Raw genomic sequence first — 22,753 nt, forward strand, 5'->3', positions numbered from 1 at the left:
ACTCGGGCTATATGTTATGTATAAATTCACTGGTGATCCCCGACATCTCTCCTGGTGGTATTTAGGCCTTGGCTACACTTACCCGGTAGTTCGACGGCTGGAAATCGAACTTCTGGGTTCGACTTATCGCGTCTAGTCTGGACGTGATAAGTCGAACCCGGAAGTGCTCGCCGTCGACTGCGGTACTCCAGCTCGCCGAGAGGAGTACCGCGGAGTCGACGGGGGAGCCTGCCTGCCGCGTGTGGACCAAGGTAAGTTCGAACTAATTCGAACTAAGGTACTTCGAACTTCAGCTACGTTATTCACGTAGCTGAAGTTGCGTACCTTAGTTCGAATTAGGGGGGTAGTGTAGACCAAGCCTCAGAGAGGTGACTTAGGTTTCCCCCCTTCAAACAATATAAAACACAGTTGTAATGACGTCTGCCGTTATTTTACAATTTAATTAAAAAAAAAATCAAACCCTTTTTTGTAAACATATAAGAGTTGAGGAAATATATAATGCAAGGCATCAATCTATTGTATGAAACTTTTACCATATTAACACAATCTTCAATGCATTAGTCAATGCAATGCAATGCAATCCAGAATCCTTCAATAACCCATTGCACAAAGTTAATTGAGGACTGGGGTCTTGTGTACCACAAAAACTGAGCAGTGTGCAGTGTACATTTTACACGGCTGTTAGCTTTTCATTTAAACAGTGCCACAATGTACCTACTAATCTACAAATTCCCAGGCTTCTGAATTTATATATACAACTTTATTTAGATACATATGTATCATGTTTTATATAGAAACACACAATATTATATTATAAAAACTACAGTAAAACATGGGGGATAAAAGGCAGAAATTTTAAATTTATCTATTCCCTTTCTTACAGAGAATACTTCCCCTACATTACTGGTGGAACTAAAATATTGCTACTTTTGATCATTAATATCAATACAAACCTAATTTCTCTGTCCTAAATTAATCCCTCGTGTAAATACACTGCAATCAGCCCTCAATCACAACAGGGGTACAACATTTAATTCATTGTGTCTACTAACAATACTGTTTTATATTCAGAAATACACAGCAATATGCAGTAACTGACTGGAATTAGATCCAGTGGGTCCCTCCCTCCTCTAGCTCATGGTGCATGAGGAACATATTGCACTGCCATGCAAATCTTAAACTCACAAAGAACAACTCATTTCCCCTCTGCATTGCAGGACCTGCTACTCATGTTAGAATTTATTTCACAACCAGAGGAGGTTTTAGCAATCCACCAAAAATACCTTTACTGTGACCCGCAGTGAGAAAAGCTCACTCAGGGGTGGGGTGGGGGGAATAAAATCTATTACTCTTTCTCACTATACAAGGCAACGCAAAGTTGCGGAAGCCTTCGATTGGCACAGCAGCCAGGGTGATGTTTTGTCAAATTAGACCCATAATGAGGAAGTAAAATTCCTTAAAACAGATACTTTTTATCTTCACTGTGCCTCTCGATCCCCCAACAAATTTCAGGGACACATTTCCCAAAACATCAGGGAAAATAATCTAGATTGCCTGCATAAAATCAGCATATGTAAATCATGTTTATACAAATTAGAATTCTGCTTTACTACCACATTTTTAATCCTAAAAAAAAAAAAAACAACCACCCACCCAGAACTGCAAGTTATTCTCATGCCCCCTAACAGGACACAATATACCAACACAGTAAAGTGTGTGATTCAAATTGCTGATCAGAAGAGAGAGCTATGTACAATAATGCTTGATTTTGACCCCTTTTTTTCTGTTATCAGAATATCTTTCAGCTTGCTACTAAAATTCTAGAGAAATACACAGTGAAATAAGCAATCAGTTCTTAATTTACTAAGCAGGATAAGAGTATATTGTATGTACCTGATTCTCAACTGGTATAAATCGGCATAACTCTACAATGAAGATATGCCAATTTATGCTAGCTGAGGCACCATCCCTATTATATCTTTAACAAAAATGGAAGTGACAATTAAGATCGCTTGGCATGCCATTTTACCAAAACACTGAATTTATATTTAAGGGATTGGATTAAGCACAAGGCATCAGGTATTAGTGCTTATTTCAGCTAGAAAGCAGAGAGCTCAGTCACTGCTTTGAGGCAAACTGTTACTCTTATTCTTGCTAAAATGCTTGTTTCACTTTTTCTTTTCTATTACCCACTTCAATTTTAGCGTTTAGGTAACAATTGATTAATAAAAGAAAGCATGAGAAATTGTCACAATAAAAGTTGGTTATTAGTGTGCTCTAAACTCTGTGATGGGTAAAAAGCTACAAAGAAACCAAAATGAACACAGTTTATCACATTAATAAGTGAACGCTCCACCTGAACTGTTAGTGCACAAATTTTTGGGTGTCACAAATCTCTTCATAATTCTCTTCAGGTACCCTCTCTGTACAGATTGTGTACTTGGTTGCTCACATGACACTGTGGTTATAATCACTGACAAAATATATACATATATAGTTTACATTTATATAGCACCTCTTATCCAAAAGGATTCCAAAATATCTTACAAACCAAATGCTTACAACCAGCATGTCTACTGACTTCAAAGGGAGCTGTGAGTACAGAAGACTTGTAGGATCAAGGCTTGGATAACTACAGGGCTCACTTCATCTGGAACAACTACAGCTGCTTCTCTAGTGGAAAGCAGCAGTTGTTCAGGAATGATGCACCATGATTGTTTAGGAAAACAAGTGAAGAATAACATGCCCAATTGACACTACTTTCTGGACAATCCTGGAAGGTTTGTGTCTGAGCCTCTAAGCTTTGTGCAACAGGTCTACAAACTGGCTCCAACCAGAGGGAGAAAAAGCACACCCCATAGTGAGGACAGATGGCTGTGGCTGAGAATGTTGAATCAACAACATAGCTATAGCACAATCATGTTCCTTGGAGGTCCCTCCAAATACAGGCTAAACCTGACCCGACTTAAGGAAATGTGTCTGTCGATTGATTTATTCTATACTTTCTATGTTCTCAAACAGAAATAGGACAAGAAGTAAAACATGTTGCGATACTACCCACCATAATGTATTTATTTATATATATGTGTGTGTGTGTGTGTCTGTGTATAGCTGAAGTTGTGAGGTTTCAGACAAAAGGACACAGCAAATTCAGGTGGTTTTAAAAAAACAGCTGCTGCCACGGAGTTGGGTTTTACTAGTTGCGAGTTTCAGTAAGAGATCCTTCAAAGCACTGGTTTGAACTGAAACATGCAGCCAAAATGGTACTGAGGACAAAACTATCTCAACTAATTTAGTAGAAGTTCAAGAAAGTAGATTGGTTTGTAAGTTATATTAGCCTCCTGTTTCACTTCTCTGTATTAATCCATCCAGAAGGGCCTTAGCAAGGAGAGTTTTTTCCTCTATTTCTCACAGCCACATGGTTCCTAACCTATTTAGACCATGTGACTTAAGAACAATGCATGTTTAATATTATTTAATATTAAGAAATTCCTTAATTTCTTAAACTTACCTGGAGAAATTAAGGACAATTTTCTAGAGTGACTAGTGATTTGGTGTGTGTAGCGGGGTGTAGAAGCCAGCCCTGGGAGAGGGCTAGGGGCTAGGAAAAAAAAAAAAAAAAAAAAAAAAGCCCAAGCTGATTGGGGAAGGAGCTACACCTGGGCCACATCCCAGTCAGGGCAGCTGGGCCTTATAGGAAGGCCAGGGCAACCAGAAGCAGAGCAGAGTCTCTCCTCTAGCTGTGGAGGGAGACTGGCCTGGTTGCAGGAGAGTAAGAAGGTACCTGGGAGTGAAGCAGGGCTGGGGAAGAGCCAGAGGAGCAGGGGAGCTCCAGCCTAGTTCCAGGCCCATAGAGGTACTGGGTAGTAGAAGAAGGCAGCAGGTCAACCTCCCCTTGCCTGTGATGAGTGGCTTTTATACTGCAGTCTGCCCCAATGAGTGGGGGCTAGGTAAGGACTGGCAGTAGCCCAGACTGAGGTGAGGTGGGGGGGTAGTGGGAGGGGTCTCCCTGGGGAGGGGAGACCCACTGAGACTGTAGGGTTACTGTCTGGGGGCAGCACCCAGAGAAAGGGTCATCCGGGAGGGCCAGCTGTGGCGGATCACCGGCCTGCAGAGGGTGCTCTGGAGGCTGGAGAGCTAATTCTTGATACGATCATTAGGAGGCACCGCAGGGATGAGTCTGCACGCTTACAGTGTGCCTCAATTTTGGGGTGCCCAATTTGAGTCCTGAGCACTCAATCGAAAACCAGTCCCCTTTAATGGGACTCAAGTCAGACATCTAAAAAATGAGGCACCCAAAATTATGGTTTTGAAAATTTAAGACTAAGAGGCAGAATGTGTAGGTCATTCAGAATCAATAATCTGGTTATCAGACCATTCAAGCTCTGGTTTTGGAGGGCAGATATTGGTTTCATCTTTAGGGGACACACTCTGCATGTGAGAACAGTGATATCATAGGTAAGCGTGTGTGTCATTTATAGGCACTGTATGTAAATAATAGTAGTACATGTTGGGCCTAGAACACTGATAGCATTCCTTTTTTAAAGTGAAGATCAGGACCACCATCAAAAGGTTTTAGTGCTTTCATAGTCTTAATCTCTATCCTCATAGGTGGATAAGATCTTTAAATAATGAAAATTATAAATATTCTTAAACTTGTGTAGGTATGTCATCACAGAAACATGTAGATTAAACATGTACAGGTACTTTAATTTTCAGACAACTCACTCAATTTTTAACCTGCGAACATATACATACGAGATGTTTGCATACAGATATTTTGCCCATGAAAATTCAGAGACCATGGCTGAAAACTTGTTCCTTAATCAGCTGTATGCACCAAAATCAATCGCTTAAAAATCCAGTAAAAGTCCTCTCAAAATACATTTCTAGATTAACTGTTGGCTTCTTTCTTGTTTCTCCCCCACCCCCCAACTCTACTAGAATCCAGAGATCTGAATTTCCAGCATGCCAGGCAGACTTTAGAACTGTCATCAAGGCCAACATGGAAGAATTACTTACCTAGTAGTTTGGCTTCTCTGAAAGCATTATTCTGGTCAGAATCTCACAGCTGGCTCTTGTGCTCCCTAATGTGAGACAGGAGACACACCCCAGACTCTCAAGTTCTAAATCCCCAATGTCAGCAGTAGTACACTGAGGCACATGTCATTTTTACTACTGGTGGTCTCACTGGTACCCCCAGCTTCTCCTGGAACTTTCCAGTCAGTTCATGGTTAAGTAGAAAATGATATCTCCCACGGCCACCCTGAAGAAATCCTGCCAAAAAGATATCTTTACAGAAGCAAAATTACACAGTAATCTTCTTTTATTATAGCACCTGGGAAGAATTCTCCGTCTCAGAGATTGAAGAAAGATCAAATGTGAAACCATAAATAACTGCAACAGGAAGCAAGAATAAGGCTGAGACCAAGAAATGAGAAGAATATAAAAGAGAGGTAAGATACACACCAAACCCCGTCACCTTTTGACAGCTTTCAAGAGGCATGCTAACAAAATTCTAGCAGGTGGGAGAGTTTGGGCTCCCCTACACCCTGCAGTACTGAACAACCAGAGTAGGATTCTTCCTCACAGACTGACTCCAAGCAACAGTGCTTTGAAAGCTTATGAAGTGAGAACTACATAACTGCTTTGTGTAAGATGGAAACAGCCCTGAGGCAGAGGAAACCATCCTACCTTGGATCAAATAAGCCTTGACATCATTATTGAGTTCAGGCCAGCCACATCATAGCAGTGTGAAATGCAACTGGCATATCACTATAACATGTTCCTATCAGTGGTGGCAGTGTCCAGTGAATTTGTCTTAAACGAAACAAAGAGCCATTCTGAGAACTTTAGATTGCTCCAAGTTCAGCCCCAGAGGCCACTGGGGTCTTGGCATAGAAAACAAATTTAACTGCAAAAAGAATTGGACCTGACTGGAAGGCATGGGAGGGACACAGCAGAAAAGGACCCCAAAGCAGGATCAGTGCTGATTGTATTGAAGAACTGGAGCAACACATGAAGAGGCATGGACTTAGGCATGGAGCTCCTTCAATGACTCTAATCAAGAAGGAATTCACTGAAAGGTTCCCATGGTGGCAGCTAATGTCCTGGATGGTGTGTGACCACTAGTGTAAGGGTGTGTGTAGGGGGACTTGCGCCACAACCCCATACTACTGCTCTTATAGACTAAAGCCTGAAAGCTTGGGGAGCTCCACCTGCCTTGCACTAGGGAACACTAGACTCCAGAGTAAGAATCCTGCTCAGAGAAAAAAGTTTAGTTCATGAGTGTTCGTTGCTCACAGACCTAGCATCCTTATCACAAAGCAGACGACACATGAACAATCCTTAAGAGGCTTTTCATCTCTCTGGGCAAGGATGAATCACTTCCCTTTGTTTCAGCTTAGCTGAATGGTCTAAAAGGCCTACCCAACTAGTACTTTGTCCTAGTGAACATACAGAGGTCTTTGCCCTTTCCATTGTATTGTAGCCCTGTTAAAATGCAGACATGACAAATGCTGCTCCTTGCGATCTGTTGTGGCCTCTGGCAACTCCGTGAACAAAAATAAACACAATTACCTTAGCACCTTTACAGTTTCCGTCCACTTCTCCTGTTCACTCTCCCATGGATCCACTCTAATCCAGTCTGATGTCTCCAGCGCAAGCTGAGCCATAGCTATCCGGTGCCTTGCTGAAACCAAGCCTTTCTTTCCATAGCTATCGTTGACCGGAGAAACGATACCTTCAATCACCCGGTATCTTCCTTGGGAAGACAAGAAAGAAAATCAGCATTTTAGATCATTTTTTAAAAATGGTGATAAAAAGGAAACTGCAATTTATGTAAACACTGAAAAGTAATGTTCCTGTTCTTCTGTGATTACACTCTTCAAAGTTCTATTATCGAAATGTTAACTCCATTAGACAATATTAAAAGGAAAGCTGGATGAGTATATAACTTCCTGCAAATAGAAATGTTTGTCATTTATAATGCAGATGATCAAGCTCACTGAAGAGAAGGTTAATGAATTTTTAGTTCAAGTAACTGTACCATTGCAGCTTTCAGACAGCCTAGATGATGAATGTTTTAATTGACCAGAGTTTGTTTCCAAGCATCTCATGCGTACCATTTAACAAGATCATTGTGCTTCCTCATCAGGCTAAAGCAAGAATTACACTATGTAAAACCGGAGCAGTTTTCTGCTGTACTGTTTAATAGCACAAACCAAGCAAATCAGTAGATTCAAAAATTCTATTTTTTGTATAGCACAGGGATGGGTGATGAAGGTGTTTTAAAACAAGACTTAAAACACTGGAAAAACATCCTTGCCGAGTTTATCTGCCAAGAAGCTTGCTTTCCATCTGGTTGATCATGTTAATTAAATGTGAAAATATGCCTGTATTTTCCAACTACTGTAATGTAATGAAATAATTAACGCTATAAGCTCTCATAGTCAGATTCTGCAGCCTCCGATTCAAGTCAGGAAATAAAAGTAGATAAAATCTTCCCACAAAAGCTATAGCATTTATCCAAATAGAAACAGCAGAGAAAGGCAGCACCAACATGAGCTTCATGTAGCTAGAATGGATAAGAACAGAGTGCAGAATAGAGATGTTTCAATAAATACAAATGATCGCGCTAAAATCTTTATGAATCTAACATAGGTACTCTATGGCATATGGGGAGAAAATAAAATAAAAACCGATCTCTTTATAACTGACATTACTGAATAAAGAAAAAAAAATCAAATCACCCTGCTGCAGCCAATCTCTATTATTCTACAAAGAGGGCTATCCTGAAAGCCTCAAAATTCATTTCTGATACTTGAACACGACATTATAATCTAATGGACTGCAATTTCATTTTATACATTGGGGTGAGATTTTCAAGAGAGTCTAAGGGAATTAGGCACACAAATCCCATTACAATTCAACAAGATTTGCATGCCTCTTTGCTTTGAAAAACCCAGCTTAAAGTACCTTCTCTCTTAAACCATCCTCATATAGGCAATGCAGTCTGTGGAGCTGGAAAGTGTCATTAAATCCACTTCAATCTGACAGTGAAAATCTTTTCACTTACATATGGTGAAGATTCATCTAAAGTGTTGAACAATATATGACAGGTACATAAAATATTTTCAATGTTGTGTAAACTTACAGTGCTACCTATGAGATTTTTATTAATAACATTGATAAATAAATCGACTGCTTAGATAATATAGTGCTATAATAGATCCCCAGTTAGGGAGGGAGTTGTAATATGGTATGGATTCATATATTGTATTTATATTTTATAAGGTATTTTGTTTATAACATACTATACAACAATTTTCATTTCTGGGCTTCAGTTCATTTCCCCCCCCCAACATTTCTATAAAAATAAGGCAGAAAATGTTTGTTCTTTTATTATCTATATATCACAGCAAATATATTTAATAAAAGAACTAAAAGCTCAAGTTGGAATGTGGTCACATTATCCAAGTAAGGGTGAGTTACTTGTGAGATATCTTGATCAGGGTGGATAAAATCAATGATTTAAAAAAAATAAAAATCAGTTTTTTTATTTAAATCGGATTTTTTTGATAAAATACTTTGAGGAAAAAAACCTATCTAAAGTTAGTTGTAATTAAGATACATTATAGCTCAAAGATATCTCATCATGGAATAGGGATTAAAAATTCTAATTCTATAGTATGAGACAAAATATTCATGTAATGTTTAAGAAAAGTTTTGTAAATGAGTTCCAATAGTTCATGGATTAGGGACCCAATTTTTTGGGGATCCAGGGGCTTCCGTATTGATTATTTAGGTTAATCTTTCTATCTATCCAATGGGACTTAATGCTCAGTCTAGAACAGTAGTTCCAAAACTTTAACAACCTGTGAATCCCTTTCATGACAATGTCAAGTCTCGCGAACCCCCTCCTAAAAATGAATACTTCCAGGGATTTTCTCCTTTACCTGAGTATAAATTATAAAAGCAGTGATCTTGGAAATACACAATTTGTTTTTATGACATGCTTATTACACACTATTTATTATTAAGTATCAGGGGGTAGCCGTATTAGTCTGTATCTACAAAAACAATAAGGAGTCTGGTGGCACCTTAAAGACTAACAGATTTATTTGGGCATAAACTTTCGTGGGTAAAAACCTCACTTCTTTGGATGCATAGAGTGAAAGTTACAGATGCAGGCATTATATACTGACACATGGAGAGCAGGGAGTTACTTCGCAAGTGGAGAACCAGTGTTGACAGGGCCAATTCAATCAGGGTGGATGTAGTCCACTCCCAATAATAGATGAGGAGGTGTCAATTCCAGGAGAGGAAAAGCTGCTTCTGTAATGAGCCAGCCACTCCCAGTCCCTATTCAAGCCCAGATTAAGGGTGTTAAATTTGCAAATGAATTTTAGTTCTGCTGTTTCTCTTTGAAGTCTGTTTCTGAAGTTTTTTTGTTCAATGATAGTGACTTTTAAATCTGTAATAGAATGACCAGGGAGATTGAAGTGTTCACTTACTGGCTTATGTATTTACCATTCCTGATGTCCGATTTGTGTCCATTTATTCTTTTGCGGAGGGACTGTCCGGTTTGGCCAATGTACATGGCAGAGGGGCATTGCTGGCACATGATGGCATATATAACATTAGTGGATGTGCAGGTGAATGAGCCCTTGATGGTGTGGCTGATGTGGTTGGGTCCTCTGATGGTGTCGCCAGAGTAGATATGGGGACAGAGTAGGCAACGAGGTTTGCTACAGGAATTGGTTCCTGGGTTGGTGTTTCTGTGGTGTGGTGTGTAGTTGCTGGTGAGTATTTGCTTCAGGTTGGGGGGTTGTCTGTAAGCGAGGACTGGCCTGCCTCCCAAGGTCTGTGAGAGTAAAGAATCATTTTCCAGGATAGATTGTAGATCATGGATAATGCACTGGAGAGATTTTAGCTGGCAGCTGTATGTGATGGCCAGTGGTGTTCTGTTATTGTCCTTGTTGGGCCTGTCCTGTAGTAGGTGATTTCTGGTACCCCTCTTGCTCTGTCAATCTGTTTCCTCACTTCCCCAGGTGGGTATTGTAGTTTTACGAACCCAGGAACCAATCCCTGTAGCAAACCTCATTGCCTACTCTATCCCCATATCTACTCTGGCGACACCATCAGAGGACCCAACCACAAGGTTCCTATGTTTCATCAAGGAGTATCAGATGTGAAACAGCAGGAAGGTATTTAAGAAGTCAACTCAAAGAGTTCCTCCTACACAAGCATTCAGGTCTTGAGCAGTCCAGGCAAACAACGCACATTACAACAAAGCTTAAACTTGTTCTTCATAATAATTTTAAAAACAACACTAGCTGCTTATTTCATTTTAAAAACAGCAAAAAATATCCACCTCCTTTTCCATTTCTTATAAGGAGTCTTGAAGTTTAAATCTCCTCAATGTGATAGATAGGCTTGCTTTGATCTGCTTAGCTCTTGGAAGTCCAAGGGCTCCGGGCTGCTGGCCCCGTGCTGCTCGGGGTCCTTAGGGACAGCTCTGTCCGCCATTAGGGATTTTTTTCCCCAAGAACCCCCTGGAACATTTTGCGAACCCCCAGGGGTTCATGAATCCCAGTTTGGGAATCACTGGTCTAGAAGATACCATCAGAGATGCTTAGTGTATGTGTATGTGTACACTACAAAATTAGGTTGAATTTATAAAAGTTTATTTTCGTAGGAAGCGATTTTATACAGTCGATTGTGTGTGTCCCCACTAAGCACATTAAGTCGCATTAAGTCAGCGGAGTGCGTCCACAGTACCGAGGCTAGCATCTAGTTTTGGAATGTTGCACTGTGGGTAGCTATCCCACAGTTCCCGCAATCTCCGCCACTTATTGGAATTCTCAGTTGAACTCCCACAATGTTTTGATGTTGCCCCATCAAAAACATTGTCGCGGGCGGTTTTGGGTACACATCATCAGTCACCCCTCCCTCCGTGAGAGCAACGGCAGACAATCGTTTTGCGCCTTTTTTCCGTGCAGATGCCATACCATGGCAAGTGTGCAGCCCGCTCAGCTCAGCTGCCGCTGTTGTGTCCTGGGTGCTGCTGGCAGCAGACAGTACAATAGGGCTGCAAACCATCGCCACGCTTCCGCTGCCACTCTGCTCTCCTGCAGATGCCATGGAGCCCGCTCAGATCACTGCGGCAGTTATGAGCACTGTACACACCTCGCGCATTATCCTGCAGTGTATGCAGCACCAGAACCTGCAAAAGCAGGCGAGGAGGCGACGGCAGCGCGGTGATGAGGACATGGACGCAGACTTTTCTCAAAGCATGGGCCCTGGCAATTTGGACATCATGGTGGTAATGGTGCAGGTTCATGCCTTGGAATGCTGATTCTGGGCCCGGGAAACAAGCACAGACTGGTGGGACCACATAGTGTTGCAGGTCTGGAATGATTCCCAGTGGCTGCAAAACTTTCGCATGTGTAAGGGCACTTTCATGGAACTTGGGGACTTGCTTTCCCCTGCCCGAAGCACAAGAATGCCAAGGAGCCCTCACAGCTCACAAGCGAGTGGCGATAGCCCTGTGGAAGCTTGCAATGCCAGACCGCTGCCCGTCAGTCGGGAATCAATTTGGAGTGGGCAAATCTGCCTGGGGGGGCTGCTGTGATCCAAGTAGCCAACGCAATCACTGAGCTGCTGCTATCAAGAGTAGTGACTCTGGGAAATGTGCAGGTCATAGTGGATGGCTCTGCAGCAATGGGATTCCCCAACTGTGGAGGGGTGATAGATGGAACGCATATCCCTATCTTGGGACCGGAGCACCAAGACATAAACAGTAGTACATAAACCGCAAGGGGTACTTTTCAATGGTGCTGCAAGCACTGGTGGATCGCAAGGGACATTTCACCAACATCAACATGGGATGGCTGGGAAAGATACCAGATGCTCGCATCATCAGGAACTCTGGTCTGTCTGAACAGCTGCAGCAAGGGACTTACTTTCCAGACCAGAAAATAACTGCCTATAGTTATCCTTGGGAACCCAGCCTACCCCTTAATGCCATGGCTCATGAAGCCATACACACTCACCCTGGACAGTAGTCAGGAGCTGTTCAACTATAGGCTGAGCAAGTGCAGAATGGTGGTAGAACGTGCATTTGGACGTTTAAAAGCGCATGGGTGCAGTTTACGGACTTGGTTAGACCTCAGCGAAACCAATATTCCCATTGTTATTACTGCTTGCTGTGTGCTCCACAATATCTGTGAGAGTAAGGGGGAGACGTTTATGGTGGGATGGGAGGTTGAAGCAAATTGCCTGGCCGCTGATTACATGCAGCCCGACACCAAGGCGGTTAGAAGAGCACAGCAGGGAGTGCCGCATATCAGAGAAGCTTTGAAAACCAATTTCGTGACTGGCCAGGCTACGATGTGAAAGTTCTGTTTGTTACTCCTTGATGAAAACCCGCCCCCTTGGTTCACTCTACTTCCCTGTAAGCCAACCGCCCTCCCCTCCCCTCTTTGATCACCGCTTGCAGAGGCAAAGTCATTGTTTCAAATTCATGCATTCTTTATTGATTAGTCACAGAAATAAAGGGATAACTGCCACGGTAGCCCGGGAAGGGTGGTGGAAGAGGGAAGCACCGGGTGGAGTGGTGGAGGAGGGAAGGACAAGGCCACACTGCACTTCAAAACTTATTGAATGCCAGCCTTCTGTTGCTTGGGCAGTCCTCTGGGGTGGACTGGTTGGGTGCCCGGAGGACCTCCCCCCACCGCGGTCTTGGGCGTCTGGGTGAGGCTATGGAACTTGGGGAGGAGGGCAGTTGGTTACACACGGGCTGCAGCGGCGGTCTGTGCTCCTGCTGCCTTTCCTGCACCTCAACCATATGCCGGAGCATATCAGTTTGATTCTCCAGTAGCCTCAGCATTGCCTCCTGCCTCCTCTCATCACACTGCCACCACCGTTCCTCTTGCTCCCGCCACCTCTCCTCTTGATCCTGCCACCTCTCATCTCACACATCCCTCCTGTCCTCGCATTCATTTTGTGCTTTCCTGGACTCTGAAAATTGTTTGCCTCCATGCATTCTGCTGGGCTCTTTTAGTGCAGGAGGATTGCATGAGCTCAGAGAACATTTCATCGTGAGTGCATTTTTTTTGCCTTCTTATCTGCATTAGCCTCTAGGACAAAGAGGATAGTGGTAGTGTTGAAACATTTGCAGCTGCGGGAGAAAAAAAAGGGAGAGTTGGGTTGACCATTTAAAATGGGTTGGCCATTTAAAAGGAGGGACTAAGGTTTTCGGGTTAACGTGCAGTACAAACCCAACTAAACCCCCCCACACACCCAATTCTCTGGGATGATCGCTTCACTCCTCCCCCTACCGTGTGGCTAACAGTGGGGATGATTTCTTTTCAGCCACAGGCACACAGCCCAGCAGGAACGGCCACCTCTGAATGTCCCCTTAATAAAATTCCCCTATTTTAACTAGGTGACCATGAATGATACCACTCTCCTAAGGATAACACAGAGAGATAAAGAACGGATGTTGCTTTACTGCATTTCAGAAGCTTTATTGGCCGCAAATACATCGCTGGCCACAAATACATCCCAAGTCTTCAGGGCAAATTAAACATTAAATATGCTTGCTTTTAAACCATGTATTATATTTACAAAGGTACACTCACCAGAGGAGCCTTCTCCGCCTTCAAGGTCTGGGAGCCCGAGTTGGGTGATAAACAGTTCCTGGCTGTCAGGGAGAACGGTTTCTCCACTTGCCTGCTGTGCGCTATCATCTTCCTCGTTCCCAAAATCCTCATCCCTGTTGCATGAGACTCCCTTGCAGGAGTCCATGTACGGGGTGTGGTATTTGTAGGGGCATCCCCTAAAATTGCATGCAGCTCATCAAAGAAGAGGCATGTCTGGGGGTCTGACCCGGAGCAGCGGTTTGCCTCTTTGGTTTTTTGGTAGGTTTACCTGAGCTCCTTAAATTTCACGCGGCACTGCTGTGGGTCCCTTTTATAGCCTCCGTCCTTCATGCCCTTGGAGATTTTTTCAAATATTTTGGCATTTCGTCTTTTGGAATGGAGTTCTGATAGCATGGATTCGTCTCAGATCCAGTACCTCCTGTTCGGTCCATCCTGGAGCTCTTTTGCGATTCTGGGACTCCATGGTTACCTCTGCTGATGAGCTCTGCATGGTCACCTGTTCTGATCAGCTTGCCATGCTGGCCAAACAGGAAATAAAATTCAAAAGTTCACGGGGCTTTTCCTGTCTACTTGGCCAGTGCATCTGAGTTGAGAGTGCTGTCCAGAGCGGCCACAATGGAGCACTCTGGGATAGCTCCTGGAGGCCAATACCGTCAAATTGCGTCCACACTACCCCAAATTCAACCCAATAAGATTGATTTCAGCGCTAATCCCCTCGTCAGGAAGGCGTTCAGAAATCGATTTTAAGACCCCTTCAAGTCGACAAAAGTGGCTTCATCGTGTGGACGGGTGCAGGGTTAAATTGATCTAATGCTGCTAAATTCGACCCAAACTGGTAGTATAGACTAGGGCTTAGTTTTGCAGTTCTCAAACTGTGGTTTTGTGTTTTTAAATAAATAATATATAGAGATGAGAAATAACAGACCTCAACATTATTGTTCCTCTGCAAATTTGTTGGGGTGGAATAGATCTTCTAAAGGAGAAGAAGTTTGGAGAGAAATGTGAGAAGGGAGGGACAGGCAGTAGAAACAAAAGTGAAACTGTTTCAGCAGCATATTCCAGAAGTCTTTCTGAGCATAGCCTTCATTGATTTGAGATCTACCATACCATTCTCTCACTAGAAGGGAAAACCTATAATGGCAGCAGGCCGTAAAAGAGACCCAGTTTGGAAATATTTTAATGAAGTTCCTCTACCTGTGGGTAAGATAGGCATGCGTGCAAAATGCAAACAGTATAACAAAGAAATGAAAGGCCTGGTTACCCGAATGAAACAACATGAGAAAAAACTGTTACTTATCTCTTGTAACTGTTGTTCTTCGAGATGTGCTGTTCATGTCCATTCCAATCAAGTGTGTGCGTGCGTACGTGCACGTTGGCCGGAAGATTTTTCCCCTACCAGCATCCATTGGGTTGGCCTGGACGACCCCTGGAGTCATGCCTTCCTGGTGCCTAATACAGAGCCTTGCCGACCCACCACCCCTTCAGTGCCTTCTTGCTGGCTACTCCAACAGAGGAGTAGGAAGGTTAGTATTGGAATGGACATGAACAACACATCTCAAAGAACAGTTACAAGAGGTGAGTAACTGTTTTTTTCTTCTTCGAGTGCTTGTTCATGTCCATTCCAATCAGGTGACTCCCAAGCCAAATCTAGGAGGTGGGGTAGGAGCTGTCCACTAACTGGAGTACTGCTCTTCCAAAGGCCGCATCGTCTCTGGCCTGCCGGGTGATTGCATAGTGCGCAGCGAAAGTGTGTATGGAAGACCACGGCGCTGCTCTGCAGATTTCCTGAGTGGGAACTTGAGCCAGGAACGCCGTCAATGAAGCCTGTGCCCTAGTAGAGTGCGCAATGATCGGAGGTGCAGGAACCTCTGCTAGGTTGTAGCACTCACTGATACAGGCCATGATCCATGATCATGCGCTGGGCCGAAACTAACTGACCTTTCATCCTGTCCGCCACTGCCATGAAGAGCTGGACCGACTTCCTGAATGGTTTTGTTCTCTCGATGTAGAAAGTCAGCGCTCTGCAGACGGCCAGAGTATGGAGTCTCTGTTCCCTGTTGTTAGAATGGGGTTTAGGGAGGAAGATGTCCTGGTTCACATGGAATTGCGAGACAACCTTCGGGAGGAAAGCAGGGTGGGGCCTGAGCTGAACTTTGTCCTTAGAAAACACGGTGTAGGGTGGGTCTGAAGTCAGGTCCCTGAGCTCAGACACCCTCTTGGCCGAGGTTATTGCCACCAGGAACACGACCTTGTAAGAGAGGTAGAGCAGGGAGCATGTTGCTAAAGGCTCAAAGGATGGCCCCATGAGCCTAGGGAGGACCAAGTTGAGGTCTCAGGCAGGAACCAATTGGTGAACATGTGAGTACAACCTGCCGAGCCCCTTTAGGAAGCGGCTGACCATGGGGTTAGCAAAAACCAAGCAGCCCTGTATGCCCGGATGGAATGCGGAGATTGCAGCCAAGTGCACTCTTATAGAAGACAACAAGAGACCTTCCTGTTTCAGATATAGAAGGTAGTCCAGAATGTGCGGCACTGAGGCTAGCGTTGGGGCAAGTCGCGTTGCGCCAACCAGATTGAAAATCTCTTCCACTTGGCAAGGTACATGGCCATCGTCGAGGGTTTTCTACTGCCAAGAGGACCTGTCTAACCTGGTCTGAACAGGAAAGCTCCCACGGATTCAACCATGGACCTTTCACGCTGTAAGATGGAGCGACTGCAGGTTTGGGTATTGGAAATGTCCGTGATCCTGTGTGAGAAGGTCCGGGAAGAACAGCAAGGTAATCAGGGCTCCCACGGACATGTCTAGGAGGGATGCGTACCAGTGCTGACGTGGCCAGGCCAATGCTATCAGTATGACCTGAGCACGATCTCTGCAGATTTTGAGCAGGACCTTGTGAATGAGCAGTATTGGCAGGACGGCGCCTAGGAGAGCTCCTCCCCAATGGAGCAGGAACGCATCTGCTGTGGAGCCCGGACTGTGATTCTGGAAGGAGCAGAACTGCTGGCACTTCCTGTTGCATTGTGTGGCGAAGAGGTCGATCAGGGAAAATCCCCACTTCTGAACTTCCGACATCTAGGTGAAGGGACCACTCATGGCTGCGGAACGACCTGCTGAGGTGGTCCACCAGCTTGTTCTGAATCCTGGGGACGTACAACGCCTGCAGGTGGACTGAATGTTCTACACAGAAGTCCCATAGCATGAGGGCTTCCTGGCACAGGAGAGAGGAGCGTGCACCCCCCGTTTGTTGATATAGAACATTGCAGCCATATTGTCCGTCATGACTGATACAGCTCTCTCTATCGTGCGAAGCACCCAGTGGTCTGAGGTTATACGGGACCATGCATGGTAGAAAGGGGATAGTCAGGAGGAAAAGCGGGTTAGATCCAGACCATAACCTGGTGCATCGTCCTCGACCGCACCTTCAAAAGGCTGGTTTAGGGCCAGAGGGCCATTTGGGATGGCCAGAGCCCTGACTCGAGGAAGGGTGTTGCCTCCCCCTGCCACTCTTGTTCCTCCTCCGAGAACAGTCTTGGCAGCTCTGCTGCTGGAACCTTTGAGGAGGTTGTGAGCAGAAATGTCTCAGCTGAGTGGCAGAGGTGTGCAGGTCCAAGGATTTGAGGGTGGCTCGGGAGTCTTTCTGTGCAGCCACTTGTCTTTCTTTTCTGAAAACAGAGTCTCACCCTCAAATGGGAGGTCCTGAATAGTCTGCTGGACCTCATAGGGTAACCCTGAAACTTGGAGCCAAGCACTCCACCTCATAGCCACCCCTATCACCATAACTCTAGTGGCGGCATCTGCAGCATCTAACGCAGCCTGCAGGGAAGCCCTGGAGACTAGCTTCCCTTCTCCCACCAAGGCTGTGAACTCAGACCAGGAATCCGAAGGGACGAGCTCCGTGAACTTTGCCATTGCTGCACTGGTGCTGTACGAGTACGTGCTCCCAATGGCCTGTTGGTTAGTGATACGGAGCTGCAAACCACCTGTCGAGCAGACCTTTCTCCCCACAAGGTCAAGGGCATTTAGCATCTCTGTCCGTGGAAGCCCTGTCTCTCACGCTGGTTAGCCTCATCGACCACCAGCGAATCTGGAGGCACATGGGAGTACAAATGTGCCCTCTGGAGGGCACGAAATACCACCACTCATTTCACTTGGCAGTGGGTGGCAAGGAAGCTGGCGTCTGCCACAGGGTCTTACTGGTGTCTATAATGGTCTTCATAAATGGCAGGGCAATACGTGACAGTTCGGAGGGTGCCAGGATGTCCAACATGGGATCAGCCTCCTCCACCACCTCCTCGGCCTTGATGCCCAGACCCTGGGCGGCCCTATGCAGCAACTGCTGTAGCACTCTATTGTCCTCTAATGCAGGGGCTCTGGCTGTTCCCACCAATGCTTCATCCGGTGATGAAGAGGAGGAAGCAGGTATTGGAGGTGGGAGCTCCCTACCATCTGCCCCTTAGGGATCACATGACTCTCGGGGCAGCGTTGGAGGTAGTGGTGCCATCAACAGTGCTGGGGCTATGGATGTCGAAGCATGCATCGGCACTGCCATCAGCACTATGGGAGAGAGCTGCATCGGCACGCTCACAGGAGCCACCGGAAGTGGGGGCGGTGCCTGCATCGAGGTCGACGTCGACAATGGTCCAGGCGTGGGAAACAGGTGCGTCGATGCTGTGAAGGGCGGTGCCAAGGTTGGAGCTGAGCACAGTGCCAGAGTTGACGATGGAGCCGGAGGCAGAGGCATCAGGACTGTAGGCACCATGGGCAGATGCACAGTGGAAGATGGAACTAAGGTGGCAGAGGCCACAGAAGACGTTGCAGAACGGGGACCCTGGATTCCTTCCTGGCCATGGTGAAAAGCCCAGGGGGTCCAGAAATGCCACTCAAGTGGGTTCTTCCACTGTGGAGGCCACACTTGGTCTCTCCTGTCTCTACCCAACCTCGATCTGCGACTTCTGCTCCTCCCAGAGCAATAGGAGTCGGACTCTGATTCCAAGGTCTCTATGACACTGAAGACCACAGAGGAGCCGATCCTCGACTGTCAAGAGCTTGGGGACCGGGTAGGCTCTCTGTTGGAGGTTATAGGCACTGAGGGACATGGTAAGGGGGAGAGCCTCGACATCATAGCCTGCTTCCCCTTCGAATGCACCGGAAGTCGGGACGGGTCTGCTGGTGCTGAGGGTTCCTCCACGGCAGGTGAGAACGGTGCCGTAAGATGGGAGGAGGTCCCAAGCAGCCTGGTATGCTTCCAGCATCAACGGGAGCTGCAGCTGCTGCGTGGGTGCCAGTGATCAAGGTGGGGCCGGACTCAACTGCAGCACTTGGGCAGTAGTCGACACGGCCCCAGCAGGGGATCCGGAGGACTGGCAGACCTGGGTTCGCATGTCTCATGGCTTGGCTGGAGGAGAGCGATCATCCAGCTTCTTCTTTTGAGGCACCAGTGAGTGGAAATGGTGCCAACTATCAGAATACTTACAAGTAGCAGTAAAAGCTCTAACAAACTAAAAAAAAAAATTCAAATGTCTAGTACACAGCTTGGTCACAGACAATACTGCAAATGTATCCAAGATGAGAAGAAATTTAGAAGAGAGAGTGAAAAGAATCCCAAGCTAATAACATACGGTTGCAGTGCTCATTTGACACACCTCCTAGACAAAGACTTCAGTGTTCCAGAAATAAAGGCTAATCTTGTTGAAATTGCAAAATACTTCTGTAACAACCATTTTGCAGCAGCTGCTCTGAAAAAAGTGGGAGGAACCAAGCTAACTCTCCCCCAAGACGTGCGATGGAACTCAGCAGTGGACTGTTTGAGCACTATATCAAGATCTGGCCTAATCTGATGACAGTTTGTGAACAAAATCGTGAAAAAAATAGATGGCACTGTCACAGCCAAAGTTCTCAACATTGGACTTAAGAGAAATGTTGAACACATGCTGAGTACCCCCAAGTCTATTTCTGTAGCCTTGAACAAAATACAGGGAAATAGCTGTTTTATGGCTGATGCTGTTGAAATCTGAAAGGAACTGAGTGAAATCTTAAAAAGAGAAATATGCAATGACAGAGTTAAATTACAAGCATTAAAAACATGAATGGGACAAGCACTATCTCCAGCTCATTTTCTTGCAAACATTCTCAATACTTGGTACCAGAGTCAAACCTTAACTACTGAAGAAGAGGAGTTCTCTATGACATGGACATCCAGCAACCATCCCTCCATAACGCCAACTATAAAACTTCAGAGCAAAGGGTGAACCATTCAATAAATATATGTTTGCTAATGATGTTTTAAAGAAAGTCACACCAGTGAACTGGTGGAAGTCACTTAAGCACTTGGATTCAGAGACTGTTGAAGTGATAATCTCACTTTTAACAGCAGTAGCTTCTTCTGCAGGTGTAGAAAGAATATTTTCTTCCTTTGGACTGATTCATTCCAAATTGAGAAATCGTTTGGGACCTGAAAAAGCAGGAAAGCTTGTTTTTCCTTTTCCAGATTATGAACAAACAGGAAAATGAAGGTGAAGACGACTGACTTAGCTGCAGATGCCAATATTTTAAATTTTTCATGTTGGCCTGGTTGACATAGTCGATTTAACTTTTTTTTGTTTTTAATATTTCATTTAACTATTTTAGTTAAAAGCAATTTTAACAAAACAAACCTGATTTTAAAAATCTTGAATGTTTAACTAAATTCAAAAAAATCATATGTTTGCTTTGTTAAAACATGTGTGCTGTTGAAGAATAAAATTCAGAATACATAATATTATTGTTTTAATTAAATAAAACAATTTAAATGTCTGTCTGGTGATGTTCTACTCCTAGTGCAGCATAGCAAGAAAATCCTCCAAATATTAATGACTAACCTGTTGAATTGGAGATAATTCACCTCCCAATGACTTCATAAATATCTGCTTCAATTACCTTCAGTAAATAAAGTAACCAAACAATCATTATTTTCTGATATAGCTGTAAAACTAATCTGAAAAGTTTTCAAAATAAATCACTTAAAAAATTTATAGTGTGTACCTTTTAAAAATGAAGCCTACATCTGAGTTGTGAAGACTATGTATTAAGGTTATAACAACCAACAAGAATGTACTTTTATGTGGAAATCCATGATTAAATTGAGTCTTCCTGAGTAGTGATTTAAATCATGATTTAAGTCAATTTGATTTAAAATCAAATCCACCTGATCTTGATTTTAGTAAAGCTTTTGACACAGTCCCACATTACATTATGACATATGAGGAGAGGCTGAGGGAACTGGGATTGTTTAGTCTGCAGAAGAGAAGAAGGGGGGATTTGATAGCTGCTTTCAACTACCTGAAAGGGGGTTCCAAAGAGGATGGATCTAGACTGTTCTCAGTGGTACCAGATGACAGAACAAGGAGTAATGGTCTCAAGTTGCAGTGGGGGAGGTTTAGGTTGGATAGTAGGAAAAACTTTTTCACTAGGAGGATGGTGAAGCACTGGAATGGGTTACGTAGGGAGGAGGTGGAATCTCCTTCCTTAGAGGTTTTTAAGGTCAGGCTTGACAAAGCCCTGGCTGGGATGATTTAGTTGGGATTAGGTCCTGCTTTGAGCAGGGGGTTGGACTAGATGACCTCCTGAGGTCCCTTCCAACCCTGATATTCTATGATTCTATGATTATCAAAAGCAAACTAGGGAAATGTGGTCTAAATTAAATTACTATAAAGTGAGTGGAAGCCCGTACTCAAAGAGAAGTTATCAATGGTATGCTGTCAAACTGGGAGTCTCTAGTGAGGTACCACAGGGGTCAAGTCTGAGGTCCAGTACTATTCAATATTTTCATTGATTACTTGGAAAATTTGTCTGAATTCAACAAGATGAAATTCACTAAAGACAAGTGCAAAGACGCTTCACTTAGAAAGGAAAAAAAAATCAAATGTACAACTACAAAATGGGAGATAACTGGCTTGGCAGTAGTACTGCTGAAAAGGATCTGGGGCTATAATGATCACACACTGAATATGAGTCAACAATGTGAAGCAACTGCAACAAAGTCTAATATCGTTGTGGGTGTATTAAACAGGAGTGTCATATGTAAGACATGGGAGGCAATTCATGAGGCCCCAGCTGGAGTACTGTGTCCAATTCTGGGCACCACACTTTAGGAAAGATGTGGACAAATTAGAAATAATCCAGAGAAGAGCAACAAAAGTCATAAAAGGCTTAGAAAACTTGACCTATGAGGGAAGGTTCAAAAAAACTGGGCATATTTAATCTTAAAAGAAGAAGTCTGAGGAGGGACGTGATAACAGTCTTCAAATATATTAAGGGCTATTTTAAAGGGGACAATGATCAATTGTTCTCCATGTCCACTGAAGACAGGACAAGAAGTAATGGCTTAATGTGCAGTAAGGGAGATTTAGGTTAGATATTAGGTAAAACTTTCTAACTGTAAGGATAATTAAGCTCTGGAATAGGTTCCCAAAGGAAGTCATGGAGTCCCCAGCATTGGAGGTTTTTAAACAAATCTGACAAACACCTGTCAGGGATGGTCTAGGTTTACCTGGTCTGGCTGAGGTGCAGGGGGTTGGACTTGATGACTTCTTGGGCCCTACATTTCTAGGATTTACAAACATTTATTCAACTGTGGCACTACTTTCTACTTGAATTCTTGTTTCTTTCCCAGGTTATTTGGTTAGTTTCCAAACCTCCACCAGAAGACTTCATTTCCATTTTAATACATTGATACCAAATATTCTTGACACTCCACCTCCAACTTATAATTCTCTTTAAACTGAGTTTACCATAAAATACCAATCACTCATAATTATCCTTAAAACAACCACAATTCTATTTTTCTCCAGGTTTTCCTCCCTCAAATGAGAACTCAAACTTTGTCTTTAGAAATAAATTTCTTTTGAATGCCATCTGTGGTCACTCTGAAGCTTTACAATTACTGCTTGTCCTGGTGTTTGTATTTAACATGAGCTTTTAAAAATCAATTTTTACTTTAAACTAACAAAAGTTTAGTTGACTACAAAATAACAAAGACTCCTCAGGTGGGTTTCCCCCCCCACCCCCTTGAGCATGAGAATCCTCCTTTTTCTAGTGCCAGTGTCTT

General features: G+C 44.0%; 1 protein-coding gene across 1 annotated transcript in view; it reads right to left on the reverse strand.

Moving 5' to 3' along the window:
• Positions 1-6,575: 6,575 nt before the first annotated feature.
• Positions 6,576-22,753, reverse strand: part of NMNAT3 (nicotinamide nucleotide adenylyltransferase 3) — a 70,808-nt gene continuing 54,630 nt past the window's right edge. The window contains exon 3 of the mRNA XM_034782104.1: positions 6,576-6,763. Coding sequence (XP_034637995.1) covers positions 6,576-6,763 — 188 coding nt within the window. The remainder of the gene's footprint in view (positions 6,764-22,753) is intronic.

Source organism: Trachemys scripta, chromosome 9 (genome assembly GCF_013100865.1).
Source record: "Trachemys scripta elegans isolate TJP31775 chromosome 9, CAS_Tse_1.0, whole genome shotgun sequence".
NCBI classification, from domain to species: domain Eukaryota; kingdom Metazoa; phylum Chordata; order Testudines; family Emydidae; genus Trachemys; species Trachemys scripta.